The sequence below is a fragment of the Setaria italica genome, chromosome I (assembly GCF_000263155.2).
Source record: "Setaria italica strain Yugu1 chromosome I, Setaria_italica_v2.0, whole genome shotgun sequence".
Classification (NCBI taxonomy): domain Eukaryota; kingdom Viridiplantae; phylum Streptophyta; class Magnoliopsida; order Poales; family Poaceae; genus Setaria; species Setaria italica.
In genome coordinates, this window is record NC_028450.1 from 7,959,558 (window position 1) to 7,987,556 (window position 27,999).

A 27,999-nucleotide genomic window follows, 5' to 3' on the forward strand; every position below is an offset into this window, starting at 1 on the left:
TCCGTATGCATGTTCCAGCTTCACAGTCCATGAGGCCATGACGCCAGATCTGGAAATTTGTGTCAGCTAGCTATAGCTGATGCCATGGCATGTGCAACCATTTGCAGCCTGATCTCTGGTGTTCTTCATATCTACCTTGATCTGCTCAGCTGCTAGAATTTCAACCCATGTGAGTGACTCAGGTGTGGAAGAAGGAAGCAACAGTTACTTCAGTTATGCACTCTGATGCAACAACTTGAATCATTAGGCGCAGGCACCTTCTCATTCTTTAAGATGCATTCTGAGTCCTGATGGTGTTTTATTTTGTTTAAGATGTGTTCCTGAGTGAGCCAACATTGCTCTAGTTCAGAAACTTAAGATGCATGAACCTCTGATATAGCAGTTGGTGATCTGTTCTGTTCAGTATCCAAGAGGAACTCTTGGGTGAACGTAGACAGGGCTACAAGGGAGAGCCATACTACATGCATGTAATCAGTTTCAGAGGTTTATTAAGAAAATAGTACTAATCTGACTTGGTCCACTACTGAAAGAGGAATCTTCTGGTCTGATTGTCTAAAAGAAATTTGTCGTACCTATGGTTACTTTTATTGTTAGGGGAACCAATGCTTACTTTAGCTTTGCGTCATTTATCGTTAGTAAAACGGAGCTTGATAAGCACCTTAAATCTGCAAGTAGCAGTGATTTGAGATAGTTTACTACAGCCTGAAACATGATTGTCATTGTTCTTTTTTTTGAGGGTCAATCGGAGGGAGAGAATCCCCACCTGAAATTTCATTTCCGGGGCCTGTTGGAGGGATTGTCATTGTTCTTATAGCACACCTCCGTTTTCTCCCCAACAACTGAAACTCAGAATTAACGTATTCAATTCACAAGTGGAGGTAGCAAGAACTGTGCTTTCAGGAACTGACCAGACATGGGAGATATGAAGCATAACCAAGGTTTGAGCACTGATATTGACCCAATAACCCCCCAATAAAGAAAGGATATCAGAGATTAGTAAATGATCTTAAGCAGAAAAAAGGTATCATTGTGAATGATTAGTACCAGAAAGAAAACTGAGGAATAAACAATGTGAAACCGTGTATATACAATTGTCTGAGAACCTTGCGTTTCATAGTCAAACACCAGAACTTGCAGGGGTAGTTTGGGATGCTACCTAAAGTTAGGACTAGAGGCGTCCTTCTCCAATCCATGAACTGTCAATTGGTTTGCACCAATGATGAGGTTGAAGCAAATCATGCATGGTAGTTGTTCAGATAAGCGAGTAGAGTTGGTGCTGATTGCTAACATCTGGGCCCTTTGCTCATCATTAGCAGAGTGGGGGAATCTTTCATCAGTTGGATCGCACTTGCATTCTTCACAAGTTAGTCAGGTTTTTGACATGACATGGAAAGAACGACTTTTTCTTTAGAAAATAAGTACAATGTATGTGTATAAAATCCAGGGAATCTTTAAGCAATTTCACACTCAACTGGCTGGCTATTAGCTTATTGTTTCCTTTGTTCAGGAAATACTTCTGAACTCCGCACGATGGTATTGATGTAACCAAATTTTCCATGTTCTTCCATGTAAGCACATTCCAAACTAACGAAGTATGATGTCACCTCTGAAAGCAGCTGAGTGCTTCAGATTCAGAATGTCACACTGTACATGTTTAACCGGATTGCAGTCAGAAACTCAGAATGCTCTCATCAGCTGCTGCCACAGGTGCTCATGGTTACCATTTTGCTTTAGTTTATTATGTCAAGAGCAGAAGCATAAAAAAGTAGTGCTCTCAGACTTAAACAAAGCACCATATCAAGCCATTGATTAGTACATTCAAACTAACCCGATGAACACGCTAAGCCCTGCTTAGACACTGATCCAACCTCCTATATATTGTCAGTTGCACCCAGGAAGGGGAGCAGAAACCAGAGGCAGAGATAGGTAGCTACCTAGACTGACAATGGGGGAGCAAGGCAGGTCAAGCAGCAACAAGATCAGAGACATTGTGAGGCTGCAGCAGCTTCTCAAGAAGTGGAAGAGGCTTGCACTCTCACCAAAAGCCGGCAAGAGCAACGGCAGCCATGGTGTTCCCAAGGGGTTCTTCGCGGTGTGCGTCGGCGAGGAGATGAAGAGGTTTGTGATCCCCACGGAGTACCTGGGCCACTGGGCATTTGAGGAGCTCCTGAAGGAAGCAGAGGAGGAGTTCGGGTTCCGGCATGAGGGGGCTCTGAGGATCCCCTGTGATGTGGAGGTGTTTGAGGGCATCCTGAGGCTGGTGGGCAGGAAGGAGGAGGCAGTTTGCTACTGTTCTTCAGAGCCTGGGATCTTGTGCAGATGATGAATTTCTTTTTCAACATGTCCCATTTTTCCATTCTTGGTTCTTGACGTTCCATGAAGAAGAGATGAGGAAGAGTCCATCAAGTTGATGGGATTTGCAGCTTTATACGGGAGGATGAAACAATTGATTCACATTCTTTTTGTGTAAAGATTTTAAAATGGAGGATCTGCACCAAGGAGATTGGGTAAATGTCTCCTTTTAAGAATTCTTTTTCCACCTTGTTCTCTGTACTTTAACTTTGCTTTAAATTGTTCAGAAGTTGAACAATGTTCTTGCGCACTATTTTGAATGGTATAATATGTACTTGAACCTCAATGAATACTTCCGTATTTTCAATTATACACAATTGATGCTAAACACATTAGCAATGATGAGGTGGCAACTCTCATCTGTCATTCTGTCCTTAAGTTCTTCGTGTATCCAAATATTCAATTAAGTGCAGTGTTCAAAAAAGAAAAGGAGAGAAAAGTTCAGTCCTGACTACCAAGAATCCTATAGGGTAGTCAATGCTCTTAACTTAGAGAGTGATGTACCTCTGGATACTATAACTTGCCTCTTGACACATGTACTTCCTTGATTACCTTAATCCCCTCTGTTAACAAAATATGCTACACATTTCCCTAAACAAGGGGATGCTATCCCACAGCACATTCTTTAATCATAGACTATGTTACTGAGACTTATTAAAGAGAGTTCCAGATCAAAAGAAATATGCCGTACAGTTACACATGGCTTGAGCACTAGATCACAAAAAAGCATGAAATCTTCTTCACATGTATCGTGACAGATGGACGCATCGTTGTCGTCACCAAGTAACCCTGCGCTTCCAGCTCAAAGAATATATCTTGTTGCAAAATGGAAGAACAGCATATCTTTTGCCATTCTGTTTTCTGATCAAATTTGGACAACATTCGAGAGAACCAAATACAGGGAAAGTGGCATCTGGAGTGAGGTTGGTTATCTTACTTCTTCTAGAGCCTGAACTGAAGTCAAGGTTGGGAGTGTTTCCAATGGGCCAGGTGTCAGTGAGAGCGGACAATTACAACTACATTAGAGTGGCAAGATTAAATAGATGCCCTTTTGTAGGTCGTAGGGTGTTCATCGATAGTAAACCTCACAAGTTCAGAAGAAAAATATATATTTTTTTTCAGGGGAAGATGAATTTGAGTAGAATTCAGATCATCCATGCAGCCACATGTTTGCGTGCATGCACAGTTCCAGAACATCGCCTTAAGATGATCCCCAGATCCTAATCCAATTAATTATATTGTCGTTGATATTTCTGAAGAATGCAACAACACCCCTACATGGCTACATTGATGGAAAAAAGGCATAAATTACGACTCCAAAATTTCACATTAACCAGAGAAATACATAGAGGTAGTTATTGAAATTCCTTTTCTTGTTTCATGTCAGTTTTGGAGCCCTTACAAAACAAACATTACTCCACTGAATGCCTAATGAAGCATAGCATAATAGAAACCAGGGGTGCTTTCACTGATTTGAGTTAATCAAGTCAGTTTGATCCTCATGATCTCCAAGACTGCAATAATTCTGCATGTCGTGGCTGCCCGGCTGCTAGGTAGATTGCTACAACGACCAGGCCTTTGGCAACTTGGCCGCCGCCATGCCAGCTCTGCCCGGCCGCCGGCGCCGGCGCGCCGCAACAGCGGCCTCGAGCGCGGCGACGGTGGCCTGGAAGTCCTCCTCGCGGCACGGGATGCGGATGCCGCCGGCCTGCGCGAAGCCGAACTCGTCGGCGGCGCGCTCCATGAGGTCCCGGAACGCCGGCTGGCGGAGGTAGCTCGTCGGCACCACGAACCGCCGCGCCTCCGCGCCCACGTACACAGCGAAGTAACCCTTCGGCACCGCCACCGCCGCCGCCAGCTCGTCGCCGGCTTCGAGCAGCGCGGCGCTCAGGCTCTCCCCGCCGCAGAGCTCCCCCCGCTGCGCCGCCGCCTGCTGCTGCTTCCTCCCGTGGAGCCTCGGCGCCCGGAAGTAGCCCTTCATCGCCATCATCGGTTGTATCCAGCAAGAACAAGATCTAATGCCTCCGATCGAGGTGAAATCTTCCTATGCCGAGATGAGATCAAGATGGCGCGATTCAGCACCCGGATGATCGAGTTCTTTGCGATCGACTCGACACTCCTGAATCGATCTTTCTCTTCCAAGAATCGAAGTGTTCTCTCTTGGTGGTGAGGGTGAGACTGAGAGCTGAGGAGAAGAGAGGAGAGGGGAGGGATCAAAGCATGTGAAGCCTTGGACTGTGGTTGCATTGGGCAGCATGCGTATATCATGGCCGCCGGTTGGTTGAGCTCCTGCTTGGATTATTAGCTGTCTCCTTGCAGCCACTAAACAGAGTCTGCAAAATTCGCAGTACTGCATAAATTATTCGGTTTATTTCAAAAAAAATATTCGGAAGTAAACATTACTGTGAAAAATGCCACTCCAAAAGACATGTTCGGGATGTCTCTATGTCAGGTGGGCCCAGCATTAGCTGCGGCGGTCGGTGGGGCATGGTTGTCAGTGTCTAAGTATACAATGTGTGACGGTAACGCAGAGGTCCACACGTACCCAATAAGAAGATGAGCGAGAGCGCATGGTAGAAATAGTAGAAGGGAGTACTCGCTCGAGGATTATCGACAACGACGCATAAAAGCTATCGAATACAGCGAGGTGATAGAGCTTTCTTTCGGAAAAAAAAGAGAAAGAAATAAAAAGAATAGAAGGTGACAGAGCGTCGATGACAAGCCGGAAGAAGAGGACGAGAAAGGAATTTCCGGGATACGGTACGGTCGCAAGGATCGCGCGGAGTACGGATGGCACTAGGAGTACGTGGCCGGCCACCTCCCTCGTCTTGTAGAGAGAGCACTAGGGGTATGGATGGCACTAGGGATACGTGTACGGAAAATCCGAATGGTTTCCCAATCTTTGATCCTTCCAGATCAGCTGATCCTTGTCTGGTAGAGAGAGCGTTTCGTGCCGTCGATTGACCTCTGAATTGGTCTCTAGAGAAGGATTTGGACATATAGACGCACAAGTGGTTTCTTTGCATCGAGATCAAAATTAGTTCAATCAAATGAGTTTTTGGATCGAACCATCAAGAAAACAAAACCTGCATCACTGACCATTTTGCGTGATATGATTAAAAAAAACTCCCGCATGTAAACTCTTGCTTAGGGCCTGTTTGGCAATAAGGTGTTAAAGTTTAACACCCGTCACATCGGATGTTTGGATGCTAATTAGGAGTATTAAATATAGGCTAATTACAAAACTAATTGCACAGATTGAGTGTAATTCGCGAGACGAATCTATTAAGCCTAATTAGTCCATGATTTGACAATGTGATGCTACAATAATCATTTGCTAATGATGGATTAATTAGGCTTAATAGATTCGTCTCGCGAATTAGCACAGGGTTCTGCAATTAGTTTTATAATTAGCTCATATTTAGTTCTCCTAATTAGCATCCGAACATCCAACGTGACATGACACTGTCAAAATTTAACACCTCGTATCCCCTTAGATTGTATATAAGTTCGACGATGGCAGGTTTCTTTTACAAATACACAGCACACGGCAATGAGCGCGGTGGGTTGGGTGCGCTTCCTTTTTCGCTTTCCCTTTACTGAAGTCACACGGATACAGCCAAACAGCAGCAAAATGGCAACTTTTGCCTGTGACCCATCAGCAGCAAACTCAGCATCCACACTGTTACATATACCTTCAGTTACACGGAGGGGGTTTCTGCATGCGAAAATCAGCAGCCAGCAGCCTTGAGGAAGTTGTCGTACGGGCTCGACGCCGGCAGCCTCAGGAAATGCTGCTGCTGGACGCCGGCAGCATCCTGTAACTCGCCGGCAGCCATGCTCTGCGGGTAGCCATCCAGGCTCTGCTGCAGGAACGGGTTCGTGTTCTGAAAACAAAACGTCAACAGTCAGCCTCACCCCGCCCATCCCATCCCATGTTTTTTTTTGCCCCGATTTATCATTATGCATCGGTAAAAGGTGATTGCAAGCTTGAGATCAAGTTGATTCACACGGATTGGGCACCTGGTTGTTAGAGGTATGGCCTGCTTCGACGTGGTTAATCTGATTGTTTGGCACGATGGGCGCTTGCTTGTTGTTCTTGAAGCTCATGAGGACAGACATCTTGTGGTGCTTTCCCATAGAAAGGGCCTCGCAGTGGCTAGTCATCTCCTGGAATGGGATGTCTGGGGCCGCTGGTGCTGAGCATCTTTGGGTCTCAGATGATGTGTCATTGACCACCTGTAATACGCACATAGATGGTGGTATAAATTAACGCAGGGATCATGCCAGACAAATGGTTTTATTGTTTTTTTTTTGAAGAGAAACTTCCTCACTATTCAAAGTACTCCTGACTAGTAAAAGAATGAAATGTATTTTTTGGAGTAAACAAAGCTAAAAGCAAAACTGAAAAATACTTTGTTCTAGTTCAGCTATGTAACTTTTAGATCACTGGACACCTGAATAAGATTGCATCCTATGAACATGTTCATCTCAAGTAATTAAATAAACAAAGAGTGAGGAGCGAGCAAAGAATTAAGAGAAAAAACATACTGTTTCTAGAAGTTCATCAATACTCAAAAGATTTGTTGTGATCGCAGGAATGTCTGTAGCAGTTGGTTTAGTTGCAGAGACTTCCGCAAATGTATAGTTGTCATTTGTCACATCGATAAGTTCGGCCTGCTCAAATTTTCCACGTAATTCAGAATGGAAAAAAGAAAGAGTGAGAAAAATATAGGTAATATGTCATATGTGTATACCTCTTGATAGTCAGCGTCATCACCAGGCCTTGACTCTGAATTTTTGCCAGGTGATTCAAAAAAGTGAGCACTAGTTGGACACATGTCATCAGGAGAGAAGTCAGTTAGCAGTTGACTTCTTATATCTTCTAACTCTGCCTGCAGAATTTGCAGGGAAAGCTCATCAAGACATTGCATGGAATTCAGTTCAGGCAATGTAAGAATGCTTATATAGAATAGATAGAAAATTACATCTGGTATATATGCTATGGAATTCACAATTGCAGAGACCATGGATTCTCGAGAGTTTCTCTCTGTTAGTTCTACTGCTGAAATAGACCTCAAGGCATTTTCATTGTCCTCTGTTGAGCCATAGGATTTTGATGGGTCTTCTAGATAATCCTTCACAACCTGAAGTTTGTTCTCATGTACTAAACGAAGGAATGGATCCATCTACAACAGTTGCCATACATAAAGCTTAGCAGTTTATACGATAGTAGGAAAGGAAACACAGGAAGCAACAAAAATGACTTGAAGAACAGTAATACAAAACTAACTCATTAATGTATAATGTACTCACTATATCCTTTTCATCTGCAGAAAAAATAGTTGGTGCAACTGGAAAGCAATTGGTGAATGAACTAAAAAAATGCTCCATAAAATTTGTGTTCCTTTGATTAAAATATGTTCACTTTTGGGCATTATTCTGCTAGTCATGTGCAAAGGTGCCATGGTATTTGTCATGTGTGTTAATGTAGCATCACACCAGCAGATAAATTAGTCTATTTAGCGCCTTATCTATAAGCATGTAATTCCTCAACTCCTTAGGGCTTGTTTGGATAGAGGAGGATTGGAAGGGAATGAAGGGGATTGAGTCTAAAATGAACTAATTTCCTCTCCAATCCCTCCCATTCCACTTCAATCCACTAGTATCCAAACAAGGCCTTAACCATTAGTTTCAGTCAATAAGATCTCTTTTACATTGAATTCTCAGGAACCATAGTCTATTTAAAGGACAACACATTTATCTGAACAAGCAAAAGCATGAATAAACCGAGTCACACCAGTCTCTAAGTCTCTGCAGTTTTCTTCCCACTATCAACGCCCTCCTTCCCATGGTCATTCTACATCAAGTCATCACTGTCCAACCTCACATAGACGGATGTTCACCCCCATTATGGCATTATGTATTAACATACGCGGCACACACGATATACTCGACTCTACCTAAAACAAGAACACTTGAAGAGGTGAAGGAGTGGAATTTTATCAGACATACTGTTCCATCATTGAGCATTGATTTACAAATTGGCAAAAGAGGTGCCACATCGAAAGTTCTTGAAGCAAAAACAATCATGGATGTAGCCAGAGTAAACAAGGATCGACGGCAGGATGGTGGCAATGAATCTAAACAAGAATAAAATGGTTAGGTAATTATTAGAGAACCAAACTCATATCTCATTTGGTAACTGCTGAGCAAACGATAAGTAGTGGTAACCTCACCTGTTCCAAGTGAATAGCTCAGTAAAGAAAATGCAATCTGAAAGCTGGGAGAAAGAGCCTCAAAAATAGATGCCTGGAAGAGAAAGGGGGAAAATAAGAAACAAAGAGAAATAATGTTCTGACTGATGACTGATGACCATTCCAAATGACTAAACAATAAATGGTATGAGAATGGTATTAACAGTGTGGAGAATAACGTTATAAACAATACTAGATTACTACCAAAGACAAGAGTGAAATAAAAAATAAAAATACTACCAAAGACAAGTGTGGAGCATGATACTATACGTAATCATCCTTTTTACAAAAAATAAAAAACAAAACAGTTGGCAGGAAAATAGCATTTTCTGCACGCTCAGATAAGAATACACATTAAACAGATGACAGCTCATAAATAGAAGTACCTTTGATCCCAGAAATAATAGAAGCAAACTATAAGTATGAGCGATAGCTTCATAATTTTGAGGAGTATTTTTTGGAGAAATCGCTTGAGCCCAAATAGATGAGAGCAGAAGTGTGGCCTGATGGCTGCTTAGTCTTAACACAGTTGATTCCTGAAAGTATCGAAAAGTTCATAAAAGAATGTGAACAGCAGCAAAGCTTTGCTCAAACGTTACTAGCATGTATATTGTTGAGCAGGAGGTTCAATGTTGGACTTTTCTTGTGAGGGGAATGAACAGATGAACAGGTTGCACATTGCAGAACATACCGTGTCATTGGTTGACTCAGTCAATGAGTTTTGGCTTTCCTTTAAGGATGTAGAAGAATATTTCCGAGAAGCTGAAGAAACTTCGAGGCTGTGCCTCAAGCTTCGTGAGCCTTGGAAGTCATTGGGAGCAGCAGTTTTATTGTCAATACCATGCAAAATTCTGTTCATGCTTCCTTCATGTGCATTTTCTCTAAAGGAGTTCTTCTCCCATCTCAACTTATCAAACAAAGCAGCTGAAGATGAGAAGACAGATACAGCCCTCGAGAGTGTCCTCTGAACATCATGTTTTCTACGCTGATCTGGGGATTTCAAATTGGGAAAGGGAGAAACAGAAGATGGGACAATGACAACAGAAAATATGCGGTGTGCAGCAACACGGGTTTCATGATCAGGGTGAACCATTGCCAAGAGTAATTGATGAAAAAGTGCTTCTGGAAATACCTGACAAGATGACATAGAATAAGTTTTTATAAAGAAAATACACTAAGTATTGCTGCCAAAATGAATTCAAAGTTTGTCTGTGCTCCAACAGCATACCTTGTTCTTATACGACAAATTTGGTATAGAAGCGATTATTTGAGCTGTGCGATAAACAGCAGAGGTTGCTGCTATAGCAACAAGAGGAGTGCGTGATATGTTCTCTAGCATCACCGACATCATGTCAAGAACTGGTCCAGCATCACCTACCTGATGAACAACACAAGCTAAGTTGTGGGTTCCTATGAACTATAAGGGTAGGCTGCATGTAAAGATTTTTTTTGAACGAACGGTTGCATGTAAAGATAACCATAATAATATTATGCAGACCAAGCTAAGAAGTAAGAGGCATTATATTGGCATCAAATTTGCAAGGGAATGAAAGTTAAAGAGCAGCAAGTGGCACATCATTGTAAGTTTGAGTTAGAGGGAAATTGACCTTCTTTGACAGCTGGACTATGCATTCATCAAAAGCCTTCCGGAGTTTGTCATTCCACTTTACAACCTCCAAATCTTTGCTGCCAAGAGCAACATGCAGCGTCTTTTTCATATGCCTCACAAGATCACTTATGGCACCAATGGTTGCTGCTGAAGCTTGAGCTCTTGATTGTTCTGCGAGAGCAGATATCACTTCCACAATGCTGAGTTGCATCTCAGGTTGCTTCAGTATGGCCTTGTGTTCAAGATGCTTTACTAGTATTGATATCATCAAATTAATGTGTTGCCCTGCAAAAGCCAGTTATCATGTCAATGCCAATTGTCAAAGGTCTACTTTCAGTTGTGTTTAATGAAATATGAATAGAGCACCTGAGTTTTCCATGAACATTTGCATGTCCAATAGAACACAAAGTGCAAGTCCATTCGTGGATGACCATGAATTAGTATTATCGAAGTGCCGAAATAGGGAATCCATAACACGGCGGAATGTGGTTGCCTCCCTGGACAGCGTGGCCATGTTATGCACACAGATTCTTGACCAAAAACTAGGATCTTTGGCATCTTCCCTACAAGACAGGAGTCAAATAAGAACTGCACAACAAGAGGAAATAACTAATTGAAGTTCAAAGAAGATTATCTTACATTGGCAGATGAATTCCTCCATTATCACTAACTATGCTCTTCCAAGAAGGTATAGTAGAGATGGTAAATGGAGTTGAAGCGGCATGACCCTCTATTTTAAGGATTTCCTCCACCCAATGACCACCTGGATTTTCAGTGGCTCTATTGTCATTTTGCACCTTCTGGGGCTCATAGCTTTCCAATACTACTTGGACAACCTGAAAATTGCAGTGAAGATCAAGGATAATAATTTAATAGCACAATATATTTCCACAAAAAAATTCTCTCACAGGCAAAACAAATAGCATTCAGTAAAAAAATATAGAAGCAAAAATAGTATTATAGGTGGAATAGGAATTGTATTGCATCTGTGAAAACACTTGAGCAATAAAGCAACCTCTTTTCTAGGTTGTACACTGCTATTCTGCGCCATACATGAGCAAACATCTAACATTGAGAAAATAATGACGGTCTGATGTTTCGAGGACAGAATATACAAGAACTACTGGAAGATGCTTACATCATCAAACTCTGACGAAATATGAGAAAGCTCACCCATAAACCAGACCTGTTCAACATATAAAATAAACAATATGTGAGCACTAGATCATATTTGGTCTGTAGTTTCCAGTGCTTTGGATTAACACCTATATTTATTGTAATAAGAATGCAAAATAAGACAAAAAATTGAGCGATCTTGGAAATATACACAAAATTACTCAACATGGCCACGCTGCTATTGATGGCAAACACATTGCAGGATCGCAATATCTATGATGATAAACTGCTACAAATTTCTTATTGAGCTTCTTAGCCAGTTTTAGCAGAACCGTAATAATATGGAACTGCAGCTGTATACTACATACCCATGAATAGTTGCCAAGCTAACGGCTCTAAATAGTGCTTCAAGAAGCACACCTAATTGTGATGAGAATCATCATAATAAGTTTGATTGGGCTATACTTTAACACTGCAAGCAGTTTTGCCAAATTGAGAACAAAAAACATAAATAAATTGCCGCTAAAGCTACTGTGAAGGTAAGTTACCATAGCACAAAGAGATTGCAAGGCAGCTGCACGGAGTGCGTTAGCCTTCTCATCCTCCCTTACTACTTGAGAAAGTTTGCAGAGTCTTGGAACAAGTTCTTCCAAATTGAACTGATACGTACCATCCACCTGGAACCAACTCAGAATTCAGCAACTGATAAAGATGGAAATAGTCCATGAATATAGAAAGGCATCCATTGCTCACTACATAAATTGGATACCTGAGTGACAACAAAATCAAATAAGGCTTCACAGCCAATGATGCGCATGTCATCCTGCCTTGATTGATCCAAAAGTGTTTGTATGATGCTTAATAAGCTACTTGCAAGTAACGGTCTGCACTGATAAAATTAACTTTCAGATTTACAACCATTTGAAATGAACTTGCAACATGCAAATATAGAAGTTATATTCTATTTTGAAAGCCAAACATCAAGCTGTTCTTGTTTAGGATGAGATAGATCTGACGCATTGTAAACTGAATGTGAAAAATCAAGACTCACATCTGTTCTTTACAAGAGACCAATAGCCTGCGGTATATTAGCACAACTACTTTTGCATAGCCATAATGCTCACTTCTTAACTCTTTGTAACACCTTTGCTCCAAGTAATCTGTGATCTGCACAGACACAGTACGCAAGTGAAAGCAAGTCAACTGGAAGCAATGAATTGTGTGCAACCTGTAGGACACTTAAGGTGGAACAACACCCCACCTTTGGCACACGCTGGGGGTTTCTAGCAACATACTCGCACAGTTTCCCGATCCTCCTTTCATTCGGTTCGTCTTCCTGCAGCACATGATGAAATTAAGTCATGTTATCGGATATAATCAACCACAACCCCATGTTATGTGAGGAATCCAACAGAGGTTATCACTCCATTACCATCTCCCTATTGTGGAGAGCTAGTGAATGATCAAGGGATTCCAATGATGGAGACATAGTAGCCAAACCGGGGCTCTAGGCAGCTCATAACTGGTAATGCCGCACTGCTTCTATTTCTACGCAAGGCGAAACAAAGCCAGCCTTGTGTGCCACCAGCACCAGGGAATGCAGTTGATGGCGAGCGAACAGAACCATGGAACTAACCTAAGCAGACGTGCGTAAGAATTTTGCCAACCTGTGATGAGGGGAATATGTCGGCGATGATCTTCTTGTAGCGCTTGACGGGCTGTCTGGAGCGGGGGCGCAGCGAAGGGCAGAGGTAGCAGAGCCCACCGCACGCCGGAAGCACCTTCCTCGACACCATCCCCGACACCGCGCCGTTGAGCCCCATCCCCGACCACCCTCCGCTCGCCGGAAAACCTCCCGCCGCCGCCTCCCTGCCTCAGCCTGCAGCGTGCCCGTTGGAGGCGCGCAAAATGTGTTAGCGACCCCGCACCGCAGCGGACAAGCCGAATCGAACTGGCACCACCACCTGATCGGCTGAACGGAATCGGATCAGGCACAGCCGGGGCCGTGGAGAGAAGAGGGGATTACCTGCGCCTAGTTCGCGGGGAGGGATGATGAGGCTGGACGGCGGGTGGCGTCGGCGCCGCCGATCTCCTCCGCCTCTTCCGACCTGCCTGCCTCCCCACGGCGGCGGAAGGGGAGAGCGGCGAGGAGGGGAAGAGGTGGGGGGCGACGCGCGCGCACGCACCTCGGGCTCGGTTCGGGGCAGGGGGAATCGAATTGAATTGGGTGGGGTCGGGACGTCGGGGGAAGCAATGCGACACAACGGCCGGCCGGCTCCGGGGCTCGCGCGCTCGTTTGCCACATGTGACATGTGAAGGGTGTGCGGGAAACGGTCCCACCTGTCAGCCAAGAGGTGGCCACTGGTCACCGGCCCACCGCCTTCGCACATGGCCACACGTTACATGACTTCTTGGCCTCATGCTACCGCCTGCTTCCAGCATTCACCCTTTTTCTTTTTCCAAACTCGTGCCGGCTCTAGCAAAATGTCATTGAGCAGGAGAACTTACAGATCGAGCAGGCTCCAACTGGCGCAATCTCATTGACTCATCCCCTGCTAGTTTATTTTTAAATATATTATATTTTAAAATATAAGTAAATTTAGTTTATTTTTAATTATCTTAGCTCCTTCTAGACGTCGAATATTTTAAAACGGAATGAATATTAGACAGCCATATCCGACGTACTACAATGGTGTCACTCCATCTACATACATGTGGAACTCGAACACGTTATGGGAACTTCCATGTTGAAGTCTCAGCACAAGCATTTGTCTTCCCAAGACACATGGATCACTCGTAGACAACAGAACCATACAAACAATTACGTACAAGATTCAGCCGTGACATAACGTTCTCTATTCTCTACATCACGGACCAACACCAACACGATCTCAGTTGCTCTGGCCCTCCATTCCCTGACCACCTCCAACTGACGACAGCACGTCCTCCGAGTCAACCACGACCTGCAAAATCGTGGAGCAACAAGAACACAGTCAGCATCAACACGCAAGGCTGAACGCTGTTTTGCATTCGGAAGTGGCAGTAAGCACTACTACTAACCTGCTGCAGATGGCTCATCAGGGCTCCGTGCAGCAGCTTCTTGAGCCGGTCGCACTGATCCACGCTGTGGCCGGCGCGCTGCATCTCCCCAAGATGGCACCACAGCCTCTCGACGGCGGTGTACGGAAACCAAGCTGCTGACATCTTTTTGCGGTGGAGGACGTCCGCTGGCCTCTGCAAATGGTTTCCAGGGGGTTTATATGTTAAGGTTGTATTCGATGAGATCGTGCATTGGGGTATTTCAGTCTGGTCGGTCCATTACCGATGACGCGAACAACTCCAGGTACTCCACCAGCAAGTTGGTTGCTTCTGCATGCCGGCCATAGTTTATGTAGAGTCTGAATAAGGCAGCAGGATCTGCCTCTTTCCCAGACATGCCCCATATCCTGTTCCCTGCCTTGTTAGTCTGAACACAAAGTGCAGCAGCCAAACCCGTCGATCAGCAACCAACTGTGTAATTGAACAACAGAGCTAGTAGATGCTATTTATCAGAAGGTCACCTTGAACATCTGAACCAACCAAAGAGGTAGCTCAATCTCGGGATCAGTATAAAGAAGCGTCTCAGCAACAACGACAGGCAACCTAGGATGCAGATCATTGTATTTCTTCTGCAAAAGGAATAAAAGTATTGACACACCAGTATAAAAAAAAGTATTGACACATAACTACTATTTGTGCAATTCATGGAGACCAGCTAGATTTTCAGACTGGCATATCAAACATGTATGCGCTATTGTTAGGAATGTAGAGAAAATATCAAACACTTCATACATTTAGATGTAGAAAAGACATGATTCTTAAGTTGACTTTCTCTAGTTTGGAGACACTCTCAGAATATGGCTTAATCTAGTTTCAAGGTTAACATACTTCAATGTCAGTAGAAATTCAGAGCTTCAAATTCAAACTCTAATCATGGTGCGGCATAAGCTACAAATAGTGGCCAGTTGTTGGAGCCTCTGCCAGCCAGCCCCCAGACTCAGGCCCTGTTTGGATCCACCAGCTAAACTTTAGCTGGCTAAATTTAGCTGCTATGGATCCAAACAGGACCCAGCTAAATTTTAGCTGGCTAAAGATTCCTTTAGCTAGTTGAACCCAGCTAAACCCAGCTAAAGTGATAAAAGACCAAACTGCCCCTCCACCTTCCTCGGGAAAAGTATTTAAAGTGGGAGTGAGGGATAGGATAGACAAATAACTTTTCGACTACCATTTAGCTAGAGGATCCAAACACCCCTAGCTAAACTTTAGCTAGCTAAAAGAAAGCTCCTAAACTTAGCTAGCTAAACTTTAGTTGGGTGGATCCAAACAGGGCCTCAGCTGCAAACAGCCCTGCACCTAATAAGTCTATTCCGCTACTCATGAAGTAGTAACCATCGACTAATCAGAACAGAAAGACCGTTCATACAAACACCAAATAGTTGCAGGACACAAAAAGTTATAGTCTACTATTCCTAAAGCACCCGTACCAGAAAAAAAAACAATATTTTCATATGTTTTGCCGCTGCTGACTGACTTTCTCAAATAGGTCAACAGTAAATATAGTTCAACAAAGTATATTGGATATTCCGAACTTAAACAAATGTAATAAAAGGAGGCCATTCAAATAAGCACTGATGATGCAAACACACAACAGAGGAGAAACAGGAAAGTCACATACCATAAATAGTTCAAGGGTGTCCCAGTGGCAGTTTCCCTGCAGCTGTTGGGTCACAGCAATACTCTTAATGTTGCCATCCCATGCATCATCCTCAGAAGAAGGCAGCACTAGCAGTTGTTTACTGTCAGTCAAATTTCTCCTGTAATTAGGTTACAATATCTCACGTCAGTAATTAAAAGTATTACTAGTTAGTACAATAACATACCCAACATACCCTGATTTATCTGATCTGTTTGGGCAGCACTGTTGCGCAATAGCTGAAAAGACACGCTCCAATTCCCTACAACCGAACAATTGAGACAAAAGCTACAGTCAGATTGATGCAGAGACACAAAACTAGGGCATGGCAAACAAGCCATTAATACAAGACTACGGTTAAAAAGAACGAATAAGAAAATCCGAGCCACCTTTTCATTCCAGAGTCCTTCCAAAATTTGAGCACGATTGTGAAGGCCAGGTCATACAATTTCTCGTTTATAAGAATATCCATCAGGGACTCAATAGATTGGCTTTCTGTAGTCACAAAGAAACAGATTTCAGTGTTAATTCTTAAAGATTGTTTAAGACATGGACCCTTATAAATTCTAGTAATAAAGACCTATGAATAGTTTTGGACATGCCTGAAAAATTGAATGTTGATTTCACAGTGCTGAGCATAAACTGTGCTTTCGTTAATGTGTATTCCTTTTCAAGGATTTCAATGTCAACACAAAATTGCAATCGAGAAAGCTCAGAATCTGTGCCAAAAGCCACTGCAAACGGAGAATAAAAGTTAAATCAAGTGCTTGCTGTGCAGTGCCACATATCAAACAGCAGTTAAAAAGTCTGACAAAACATACAATTCTCCATCAAAAGATTCCGAGGCCTTTTACTTGGAGAAATTTGATCATCAGCTTCACAAACAGAATCAAGCCATGCAAACGAGGGATCAACAAGCTGCAATGCGTTGATAGCAGCAGATAAAGCATGCAACCTCTCTTGCAACACGTGAGGAAGTTGGCAGCTGCCACCTGCATTACCCTCTCTATTCAATCTAACGAAGTACCTGTACATGTATCCAGCTGCCTTCCTCCAATTGTTCCTGTATGCTTCAAATGAATAAAGAACCTTGTAGAGATTCGGCCTAGAAGATAGATCTGAGCGCTCAGCCTGTGAAACCCAAAAATAAGAATGAAATGGCAGGAAGCAATAGGCACAAAGATTGGGCTATTCTGATAAAGGTTGTGGGATAGGGAGGGAGAGAACCTTCCAGAAGAGCTCTTGCTCCACTTTCTCTACCAAACCAGTGAATGGAATCTCTCCGTTGCAAAGAACCTATTTCCACAGACAAGAGACAATTTTAAGCTCCAATCTAGCAGCGAACATCCCTTGCATTAAATGAAAAGGAAGGCAACTGGATAACACAAACAAAGACAACATTTTATTTTTATGATTTTTAGTTAATGACGCCAGAGGAAATCCTGCCAACATGTATTGCATACAATTAAAGATTTTTAGCTCATAAGGTTTAGAGGAAAGCCTGCTAGATTGGTCAACATGTCTTGCATACGATAAAATAAATAAAGACAGAAAAAATGCTCAAACACAACAAAAAGCATCCAAGTCATATGATTTTAGGAGTAGTTAAAGGAGCCAGCTTCATCCGTTAACAATACCTTGCATAAAACGGAAAACAATTGAGTAGCTAACACAGAAAATGGCACAATAATAACTTTTTTTAACAAAATTTAGAACAAACCCTGTTGGACAACATTCCCCACAATACAACCCCCAGTATAAGAATACCAAAAATGTAGAACACAATCAAGTGTGCTAGATCATGCCAACCATGAAGCTACAAGTCCTATAGTACCTATGTATGGCATGTAAACATGCATCATGGCCACTAGCTATAACACTTTGTAAATCACCCACCAACCTAGGACCCAATTGCTGCATAGGTACTAGTACTACAGTCCACCCTAAAACACTAAAGATGTACATTGACATTGCCGAAAAAAATGGTAGATTATCCATTTCATGTGGTGAAGAATAAGGGCAAATGAGCAACTTGATATGCCAAACCTTTGTCTCCCCAAGCTCACAAAGAACTATGATGAAACGCCTCAAACAGATATATTTGCTATCATCATCTGGGTTTGAGATTATTGCGCAGTATGCATCTTGAAAGTTTTTCAAATCCAAGCTGTACTTGAATACATTAGCCCATAGTCGTCCTTTAATCATTGCTGCAGTCTCCGGAAGGCTCTCGGCTTCAGTTCCATTATCTAAATCAACAATGTTGTCAACTTGTTCAAGAGCAGCAAGAGCAAACTGGCACGCCCCCTCGCTCATGGAGTGCTGCTCAAAAATTTGCATTGCCCACTCATAGTAATGAAGTCTCCACAAAGAAATAGATCTGCATTCCCCTGAAGAAAAGCTAAACAGTTAAGAGTATAAATTAAATGGAGTATAGATACAACAAGCAAAAGTAGGAGAATTATGTCACCTGAAACTTGAAACCCTGTTTCCAAAGAAAACTTCTGCAGAGCCTTTGAAGCTTCATGGCCGGATGCAGCTCTGTTTTCCAAAGTAATTGTCAAGTTAACACCAGAGAAAGAGCCAACCAGTAGCCCATCATTACAAAAGAGATTAGCAATATAAAAAAGAACCAGCCAATGAGACAGGTATTTGCATCCCAAGTGTTTTATTTAGATTTCCGATCCTTTCAGGACTCCATCGTTTTTTAGTCCCATTTGTACCCCAACCCTCCAAAAAGTAAACTAAAACATGCCTGCGGTTTTTTTATTTTAAGGTGGGTTTAACAGTGAAATACCTTTGATCTGATAGCAGAAACTAATAGGTGGTGCTGCCTCAGTTCTGAACTAGTAGTTTCACAGAACCCAGGGAACTAGATAACTAAAATTGAATGAAGTGACCCATACCAGAAGAAATGTTAACTTAAATCATTTAATTGCTTGCTTGACAATCCCTTACCTGATGATAGCAAGCAAGCTTAGTTACTTGTCGTTTCTAAAGCAACATGCAATCCCCTTCCTTTTCAAAGCACACTAACCAATAACAGCCAGTGAGACTAATGCAATCATATTATTTTCAATAGCTCAGTAACATATATGTTTATGTAATATATTGTTTGTACAGGATCACAATAAGAAAATTAAATTATTGCTGCCCCCAACCAATAAAGATGGTTTCCAGAAATTTGCTGTTTGGTAATCAATAAGGCTCAATGCACAAGTTCACATAGTGAAAAGGTAGTACCTGAAAAAGCATCGGATAGCATCATGAACCTTGGATTCTCTCAAAACTGTATTTGCTTCATCATGTGCAAGCATCAGAAGGCAAAATCCATTAAGATGAAGATATGCTGAACATGCAGTATCTGCGTCCTGACCAGTACGGGATACTTTCTCATTGTTCAAGTATGTTTCCAGAATTCCCAGCAGATTCTATAAGAGAGGAATATGAGAGCTTATCTTATATTGTATAAATAAAGAAACATCACATAAAACCAAAGTATGCTTCTAATGAATTTTTAGACCACAAACAAATATTGTACCTGAGCAGCTTCATATTGACCATGGCGGATGAGAACTGCTGATAGATTAATTGTGGAACCCAAGAAAGTCTGTACACAATCAAAATTTCCTCCACCCATAATCAAACTACTAAAACTCCTTACGAGATTGATTACTTCCACTGGACTAGGAAAACAATGTGACATAACACCGACTCGAGGAGATATTGGAAAATCAAGTAAACAAGCCAATGTAAAATCAGAGCAGCCAAGCTTTCTGTGCAAAGACAGCTCATCTACTTTACCTGTAAAAAAACAAGTAACAATAGACATTTTTTTTAGAACAGCATGCGCAAGCAAGCTTCAAGGATTTATATAAAAGAATACAAATTGAGAGTTATAAGCAACTTGTATCTACTTGCAGAGCACAATCAGCTATCAGAAATTTAATAAAATGGGGAGGTGCAGTGTACAGGCTGACACAACAGATATAGAAATTCCACATCTAATTTCTTAGACACCTATCCACATGGTTTATGACTTTACGCTTCAAGATATCTCACAATTTCTTGATGCAAAATATTCAACTTAATTGTTATTGAAGCTAAAACACATTAAATTTTGATACACGGGATATTAGTTATCCAAATTTCTTTGACAACAGTTGCCAGAACATGTACATAAATATAGCATCACATTCACTTCCCCATTTAAATTTGTATGTAAGCTATTGTAGAGCACTAATCTGTCATCAGTTACAAATGCAGGACCACAAATTCCTGCATGATTTGTTTGCTAGATTGCTAGTGGAGCGCAAATTTGGCTATCCCTCAGAAACAAAGAAATCATAGCTCAGTCTTGGGAGGGTGAGAAAACAGCACATATATGTAGTTTGCCCAGAACAGTAAATTGGGGCAAGCTGAGGAATGACAGTCAATTGCCAATAAGCTACTAAAATTTAGGCTCTTTGCTCTGAATGAAAAATTGAGCTAGACTCTGTCCTTTACAATCAGATGCAAGGCACCACAATAGCCTTGTTCTCAACATTTTTGCAGTTGGACAAAGAAGACATTATGTTTAATGCAATCAATAAAATGAATAAAAAGTAGTGAATGCGAAGTTAACAACACATTCTTTGGAATCTTGCACAGGAAGCATACATAAACCAGTTTAGAGGTCTTGAAGGAGCTTGTACAGTTAGTTAATGTAGATTCAAAACATCACAAGAAGCCAGGGTGTGCATTGTTGATTGTCCTATGAAACATACTAGATGTGATCACACAAAAGTGTCCCTAGAATACAATTGCCAAAAACCTTATGCTGTTATGCATGCCATATTGCCATTACAAAACATCAAAATGACAGATCTAATGTCCTCTGGTGTGGACTCGTAATAGCATCATAAAACAGAGCACAATAAGACACTAAAGGAAGTGGTAGGGTGCCCATTCAAAATATGCATATCAACACCATAGGTAAGAAAAACATTAGATATTTTAGGCAATCATTACCAAGCTGAAGAGAAGAAAGTTGATAGCTAAAATCTTCAATGGTTGGTGGTGATGTTGGTGAGATTCCTACAAAGTGGAGAACAATCCATTGTCCCAATATGTCTTGAATCATTGGGAACAACTTCAGTTTTATTCTGGCAACATCACTTTGCAACAAGGAGACCTGATTCAGAAATTATTATTATCAAATGAAAAAATAATATATACGATTGAAGAACAACTGTATCAATGAAGATGAAGACTCATTAATTTACAATTTTACACCCCATAAGAAAAGGTCAAAAGATTAAAGAAAGACATTGTCACTTAATATTTGCACGTGGAATTAACTTTTTTAGCCCACAGGCCTAAGGCCACTACAATGAGGTCATTCTGAAAGGACATATAAATACCAAATATTCACCAACATGACTGTTAGACCATAACAATGGTTGGTAGTTAGCCATATGTTATGTGCATAAGCACCACACAATATTCATTGCTATTTAACTTTCCAGTTGCAATATCACAAAAGGCAATCCAACAATCCCAGTATTTGTGTAAGTTCTTGAGAGTTCTGACCAGCTATTGCAAGTTACAGTTGAGACAAGGAGGCAAGCATGCTCATGCAGGCTAAAAATGCAGCAATAATGTGAGTACTTGGTAGAGGAAGCAAAGTTTAAGTTATGGTACACGGCAGACAGAAATATCAAATGTCAAAAAGGTATAGCATACCTGCCCACCAACACCAACCAGATAACTGAGGAACAGAAATAGATCAAAAGCAGACTCAAACATCGTCCTTGCAACCTGTGAAGTAGCTTGAACTAATAACACAGAATTTACATTACAAACTCTCTTTGATTCATAGTCTTGTACGTTGATGTTTGTGTTCAAACACTTCATAAACTTCTCGATCACATCGAATACCACGGACCAGGATGCGGATCTTGATCGCAACTTATGAAAAGATAGTAACATATCAACAGAAAACTTCCTTTGACTTTTGTGAGCCGCCTGCCTTCTTTCTACATAAGCATCCGTTCCAAGTAATGTAACGAGGGATGAGGATGATTGAGGACTAAAACCAGTCTCTAGAATCTTTACTATTTGCGAAGCAATTTCATCAGATGATATAACAGAACTGATTAGGGACTCGTAATATATTGCAGTGGAAGATCTCCCCAGCAGATGGTGTATATGGCCCATGCACCTAAGGACTTCATTGAGAAGTTCAATGTCAGCATCCATTAAGTTCATCCCTAGGTCATCAATATTGCGCAGTTCATCGGATGAACCTGAAATGTTAGGCTAGTTAGCATTACTTAATTACTCTCAACTGCTAAGATGAAAATTTATTGCAAATTACTAGGACAGAATCAAACCATAAATAAGCATCTCCACACCCTCCAAACAACGGAACAGGGAAAATGAACCCTTTCTTATCAAACCAAACACTTCTTTGTTAGTATCAAGAAGCAACCCATATGGCCTATTATTCCAGCACCAATTGTGGAGATATCGTGCACAGAATTTTTTCCAGTGATAGGCTGTAGCACTCGCTGTCTGTGAACTTACCTAAAACCAAAATAAATCTGGAAATTCAGCTATAAAGACGAACTAGACATTAGAAGTCTTAAAAGTACAAAAGAAGCGACAAGATAAAAAAGGAAGATTACCTCTTGTTCTATAATGGATAATATCTCTTTTCGTAGTCCATTAGCTGTAAGTGACTGGAACTCAGAATCTGACAGAAACCTTTTGTGCTCTAATAAGGTTTCACGAAGAGCAGAACAGTGGTTTACTCCTGGTTGAAGTAGCCTCCGCAGAAACATAGATGAAATAAAAGTGAAAGCCTGTTCCTACAGATACCAAAGATGTATAGATAGCTAAAGGACATTGAACTCCAGTCACAGAACACACACCAAAAAACAGGTGGAGCTAAAATGCATGGAAGAGTTCTGAAATCTACACAACATATTCTTCAACCATATAGAAACTATCATCTGAACAATGACATTTCACTTGAAAAGAAAGATTCTAAATTTGCTGATTAAACTAACCATTTTGAGACTTATAAGATCAAAATGAGCCAATGGGCAAAGTGGAGGGATCAAATTGGTGACAACTGACAACCCTAAATTAAAAAACGGAAATTGCAATGAATATGTAATTATAAAGAGAAATGCATGACACTTGAGAATAATTATACTGCCTAAGAATCTCTGGAGTTTCAGTGATCAAGTGTATTAGAATTAAACATCCATCAGTAGATCACTCAGTTTACCAGAGACGATAACAAAAACCTAACAGCAATGCAAAGTAGCAAGCCCATGATTCAAGTTGAACATAATTCATTATAATAAATGATAAAATCATCAGAGAAACATATCTGTGTGTTCCAGATGAAATTAGAACTATGAACAAAATCATAAGGAAATTACAGCTACCTTCAAGGAGGAGAACACTGAATCAGCTGTCCAGACCAAATCATCCAATGCATTGTCTGAACTTTGAAACAATTGCTCACTGATAGCGTCTTCTTGTAGCACATAAGAGCAAATTTTCTCACTGCAACATTTTGCATTGCAAATAAAATTTGGCCAATCAATTAGCATTACTTGATATAATAATTTAATCACTGTGTCCAGAATTTACATAAGAAAAGGAAATCAAATACTGTATAGAATTTTGAGAAAAGCACGGAGGTAGAAGATAAAAGGTGACAAATCCAACTATATCATGATGCAATAAACTGGGATAAAAAAGCCAACAAGCAAGTGAAAGTGGTTAAGAAATTAACTGGTTAATATGATAAACTGATATATGGGCTTGATGAGTGGTGAACAATTCACCACAGATTAAGCCAATGTTTATACATGTGCACATCTGAATATTCCCAAGAATTTATGGAGGTATAATATGGTATTGCGTGCGTTTACAAATTTCTGTTCAGAAAGTTGATAATGTATGTAATACAAAGAAAGGTAGAAAACACAAATCAAAGACTGCCACGTATTTCTGTACTAATATATGTTAGTTAGCTGACCTTTTGTACAGTTTTTTCAGGGCACCTTTTGTACAGTTGATGATATGTACTTATATACTGATTGAGGTCATTAAAATAAGAGATGCTTAGTTCATGTTTCATGGTGCGACAGATGTTATGAAACAAATTACAAGTCTACCAGTGGTTGAAGGATTGCAATGGAACATGGTGACAACAATGAGGTACAACGGACTTACGCTTTGGTGTCATACTGCAATATTTCATACAGCATTGATCCAAATTCTTTAAGTATCCAAAGCTTGTCCTTGCCTATTTTCAAGTCGACAAGCTTCCCCTGAGTAAGGAGGTTGGAATATTAGCTAATGAGGGAATATGTTTTTAACGTGTAAGGAATGATGATGCATCAATGTTGTTTTCTATAAGCATGCATAAAAATATGAAATATTGAAACTCCACAGAATAACTATGATTGGTTGATTCATTTCCAATTAGTTAAGTAGATGGAGATCTTACAAAAAATAAAGTTTGTTGATGTCGATGCCGATAAACTAAATAAAACTAAACCATATATCACCCCCACAGTTGCGCTTTACCTCCAGCAAAGGTACAGTAGAAATTGAAGGTTCAGGAGAGAATGGGAACTTTTCCCCAGTAGAAAAACTGAAGCCATACAATGCAACATGATCACAATCTTGAACCTTCAAAAAGACACAATGCTAACCAGTCAGCTACTTCCAGCAATAATGATGGGAAAAAAAATAACAGTTCTTGTCACATTATGTCACTGTACAATGGAACCCACTATAGAGAAAATAGATTTCATGAATTGACAAATATGAGCACAAGTAAAGCATAGATCAACAGATCCAACATTTAAATATAAGATAATCACCAGGTCAAGGTTATATGATCCAGAGCTAGTAAATATCACCATCTTATAAACTGAGGGGGCCACAATGTTTCACAGTAATTATGTCACCTGTTAATACTATATACCAACCAGGGCAAGCCCAAAATTAAGTCCACAACTGCCATCACCAATCTGCCCAGCTCCTCTTGCTCAATAAGGTTAAAAAAGTTTTCTTTACTCTCAATACATTAAGATCATGTGGTTAACCAATGACGCTAGTCCAATCAAGTAAGAAAACACTGGCAAGGCACAGCTTGCAAGTTTAGTCTTTGAGCATTGTATGTGTATTGAATACACTTCTGATTCACAATAAACCTAGAATAGAGCATTCTGTTACCATTTCCAAACAGTGGAGTTACCTAGTAACATCTACAACCGTAGGTTTTGTTCTCATGTTGCATACATGTAGATTTGTGAATGGCGAATGAGCAAGTAAATAACTGCTGAGATAACATTCTAGGCATACCACAGTGTTCTGATGCAGAACTGCCAAAGATATCATTTCTTGATCATCATCAGCCTCACCAACCCATAGTCTGGACGGATGGCCTGGCATAAAGAGAAATTGTCAACAATTTTGCCGAACAGAAGACTTCACAGAGGACATCCCTATATTGCGATGCATCGACAAAGCACACCTACAGTTGTTTATTCATGAAAATCACAAATCTTTATGCATCTCAAATTGCTTAACCATACCCATCCCTTGAGTCTTAGAACTATTGCAAACAAATGAAACCCACATTTTAGTTACAATTGGCGCCCACTGCTTTTCCACGTTCAAAGCAATGTCACTGAGCTCACTGAAACAACCATTTACAAATATAAAGCTATCATCAGCCCACCACAAAAATGTTATCAGTTATCTAGTACCTAGTATAGACATGGGTGTCAGCAGCTTGGATATGAGACTGGAAGCAGGACGGACTTAAGGTTGTGATTGTGGCTTGCACAGCACGCATTGCATGTATTGTAAATACAGCAACATTGTTTAAAAATAACCATAACACAATTATCACCAGTTCAGAAGGACAGGATCAAGAGGATAGCAAGTAAAGAGAACATAGGCATTACCTTCAATATCATTTGAGCAAACATTATAGTTGAGAAGTTTCGTGTGATTATCCCATATGCGCAAATGTCCATCTAAATGAAGAACAAATAACAGGTCCCTTTCATTTACGACAGTTACCACTATATCCTGCACAGGACCCACAGTCCTGGTTCTGCAAAATAATGTAGACAAATTGCATGCAAAAAGGTAAAAAAACAAAAAAATATGTAATATGAAATGTAGATCAACTAAAGAAGCTTTAAAATAAACGGAACTCCATTCACATATAACAAAATGCTACTTGCAACAGTAAATGGGAGTGCAAATTGAGTTGGACTAGCATATGAACATTGCACAGTCAGATCCTACTTCCTAGACTATGGAAGTTTCTGAGAAGAGCTATACAGGATACAGCAGGGGCAAAGGCTAAAGGCCAAACATGAAAACAGTGGATGTTCTAGCAACAATTCTCATGTAGCTAAGCTATTAATCATGTTTTCATTGCTTGGTGGAGTTTCATAAGCAAAGTAGTACCTCGACATGAGAGTCCATAAACGCCCAATCCCAGCATCATCTCGCAGCTCATTCAAGAAGCCTACAGTAGAAGACAATAACTGTCAGAAACCTTGGGGAGAGCTACAGCAGGCTCCGAGTCCAATCATCTACTCCCTTTGTTTCAAATTGTAGGTCGTTTTGGCTTTTCTAGGTTCATAGATATTATTATGCATCTAGACATGCACCATGTCTAGGTGCATAGCAAAAACTAAGCACCTAGAAAAGCTAAAACAACCTACAATTTGGGACGGAGGGAGTAGAACACAATAAATCCGAAACAGTGATTTTGCTACTGCGAGTAGACATTAGAGGACATGCCTGGTGAGTTTGGAGCTAACTTGCCAAGACTGTAAGAACAGATGGACCCATCTTGCCGACCAATCACTATACATCCTGGCTTTGCTGTTACTGCTGTAACCTTTGCACTCTGAGCATGAGTTTGGAGACTAAACTCAACTATATCATCCTGATGCAGTACTGAACCAGATACGTAAGAAAATGGGCTGCGTAAGTGGCACAAGATAGCAACCCCAGAAACAGTAAGCGCATATAACATATATACAAGCTCCCCTCGCCTGTGACCCTGCATTACCATGGAAGGGATTAGTCTGGTCCCTAAGGTTCCGGAAAGTTACCGAAAATAACAATTGGCATGAGATATCAGGAATGAGCCAACCTCTCGTTCACATAAAAAGGCAAATGGACATAGCGCCTCCTGGAAGACCAACCGCAGTCCAGAGCTAGGGAACTCCTTGGAAGCGCCAAGTTCAATGACCTCTAGCACATTTAGGTGTTCCTCGTGAATCCTCCTGTAAGACAGAATCCATAAGCTCCCTTCAGAAAATTACCACCTACTATGAACCTAGGGTTTCTCTGAACGTGGCAACTGGCAAGCACCACAGCAATACCGAGTGTGCACTTAAGTTCTAGTTGTACAAGGATTCATCTCACAGGACCATGATAACAACCAACTCCGAAAGCGCAAACTATTGTAAGCTAAATCTAATCTGCGGGATGTTGAGCTAACAAAATGCGGCACTCATCCGAACAGAACAACAATACAGCTCGAAGAGGTGAGGAGAAGCCACACATACCACGAGAGGTAACACTGAGAATCTCCCAAAGGGATGATATGGCATCCCGAGGCGGCGCGCGGAGGCACGCAGACGAAGGGATCGGCGGAGCCCGCCGGCGCGGGTGAGGAGGAGGGGACGGTGAGGTCGATCCACCGCAGTTTGTCAGAACCGGGGATGGGGACCTCAGCACCAACGATCCTTCGGGTGGCGGGGGCGGCCATAGCTGCCTCGCCGTCGCCGTCGTCGCCGGCGGCGGCCGCGGGAAAGAGGGTTTTGGAGAGAGTGGGTTTTTTGGGCGGCGAGGTGGAGCGTGATGAGTTGGGAGCAGGGAGAGACGGA

The 27,999-nt window shown here is 41.4% G+C and overlaps 4 protein-coding genes across 5 annotated transcripts; 1 reads left to right on the top strand and 3 right to left on the bottom strand.

The window, feature by feature from the left end:
* Positions 1-1,805: 1,805 nt before the first annotated feature.
* LOC101782724 (auxin-induced protein X15) lies at positions 1,806-2,638 on the top strand. Its single transcript, XM_004951856.2, has one exon. The coding sequence runs from the start codon at positions 1,946-1,948 to the stop codon at positions 2,321-2,323; it is 378 nt and encodes a 125-aa protein (XP_004951913.1). The 5' UTR covers positions 1,806-1,945; the 3' UTR covers positions 2,324-2,638.
* A 1,031-nt stretch (positions 2,639-3,669) lies between these two features.
* Positions 3,670-4,709, bottom strand: LOC101767771 (auxin-induced protein X10A). Its single transcript, XM_004954660.2, has one exon. The coding sequence runs from the start codon at positions 4,340-4,342 to the stop codon at positions 3,914-3,916; it is 429 nt and encodes a 142-aa protein (XP_004954717.1). The 5' UTR covers positions 4,343-4,709; the 3' UTR covers positions 3,670-3,913.
* Positions 4,710-5,826: 1,117 nt separating this feature from the next.
* LOC101783143 lies at positions 5,827-13,560 on the bottom strand. Of its 2 annotated transcripts, XM_004951857.3 has the most exons (20): positions 13,361-13,560; positions 13,002-13,213; positions 12,596-12,670; positions 12,386-12,501; positions 12,104-12,218; positions 11,883-12,011; positions 11,357-11,404; positions 10,858-11,054; positions 10,585-10,781; positions 10,217-10,503; positions 9,838-9,987; positions 9,301-9,741; positions 8,996-9,145; positions 8,592-8,664; positions 8,368-8,495; positions 7,341-7,541; positions 7,110-7,247; positions 6,904-7,029; positions 6,376-6,591; positions 5,827-6,239 (listed from the first exon to the last, which is right to left on the bottom strand). In XM_004951857.3, the coding sequence occupies exons 2-20, from the start codon at positions 13,155-13,157 to the stop codon at positions 6,084-6,086; spliced, it is 3,099 nt and encodes a 1,032-aa protein (XP_004951914.1). In that variant the 5' UTR covers positions 13,158-13,213; positions 13,361-13,560; the 3' UTR covers positions 5,827-6,083. The 2 variants fall into 2 exon arrangements, with proteins under 2 accessions (XP_004951914.1, XP_004951915.1); XM_004951858.3 differs by lacking the exons at positions 12,596-12,670; positions 13,002-13,213; positions 13,361-13,560 and having other exon boundaries at positions 5,845-6,239; positions 12,104-12,223.
* A 415-nt stretch (positions 13,561-13,975) lies between these two features.
* Positions 13,976-27,988, bottom strand: LOC101783803 (nuclear pore complex protein NUP160). The gene is made up of 27 exons (XM_004951859.2): positions 27,679-27,988; positions 27,261-27,393; positions 26,903-27,167; positions 26,564-26,624; positions 26,050-26,201; positions 25,442-25,524; positions 24,659-24,763; positions 24,302-24,399; positions 23,506-23,626; positions 22,735-22,917; positions 22,441-22,633; positions 21,791-22,353; positions 21,077-21,239; positions 19,608-19,870; positions 19,310-19,497; positions 18,537-18,607; positions 18,113-18,456; positions 17,294-17,362; positions 16,888-17,197; positions 16,669-16,800; positions 16,456-16,561; positions 16,263-16,328; positions 16,049-16,187; positions 14,895-15,002; positions 14,657-14,800; positions 14,395-14,568; positions 13,976-14,297 (listed from the first exon to the last, which is right to left on the bottom strand). The coding sequence occupies exons 1-27, from the start codon at positions 27,879-27,881 to the stop codon at positions 14,226-14,228; spliced, it is 4,509 nt and encodes a 1,502-aa protein (XP_004951916.1). The 5' UTR covers positions 27,882-27,988; the 3' UTR covers positions 13,976-14,225.
* Between the last annotated feature and the right edge of the window lie 11 nt (positions 27,989-27,999).

What these genes read in the sequence shown, in the direction of transcription:
- LOC101782724 (XM_004951856.2), top strand. Translation starts at nt 1,946, where the DNA reads ATGGGGGAGCAAGGCAGGTCAAGCAGCAACAAGATCAGAGACATTGTG.
- LOC101767771 (XM_004954660.2), bottom strand. Translation starts at nt 4,342, where the DNA reads ATGATGGCGATGAAGGGCTACTTCCGGGCGCCGAGGCTCCACGGGAGG.
- LOC101783143 (XM_004951857.3), bottom strand. Translation starts at nt 13,157, where the DNA reads ATGGGGCTCAACGGCGCGGTGTCGGGGATGGTGTCGAGGAAGGTGCTT. An exon ending in ATGACGCTGACTATCAAGAG is followed by an intron (nt 7,030 to 7,109) that starts GTATACACATAT and finishes AAATTTGAGCAG; the next exon opens with GCCGAACTTATCGATGTGAC. An exon ending in GCCATACCTCTAACAACCAG is followed by an intron (nt 6,240 to 6,375) that starts GTGCCCAATCCG and finishes TTTTGTTTTCAG; the next exon opens with AACACGAACCCGTTCCTGCA.
- LOC101783803 (XM_004951859.2), bottom strand. Translation starts at nt 27,881, where the DNA reads ATGGCCGCCCCCGCCACCCGAAGGATCGTTGGTGCTGAGGTCCCCATC. An exon ending in TCTCAGTGTTACCTCTCGTG is followed by an intron (nt 27,394 to 27,678) that starts GTATGTGTGGCT and finishes TCTGTCTTACAG; the next exon opens with GAGGATTCACGAGGAACACC. An exon ending in GCTATCCGATGCTTTTTCAG is followed by an intron (nt 18,608 to 19,309) that starts GTACTACCTTTT and finishes TTTGGAAAACAG; the next exon opens with AGCTGCATCCGGCCATGAAG.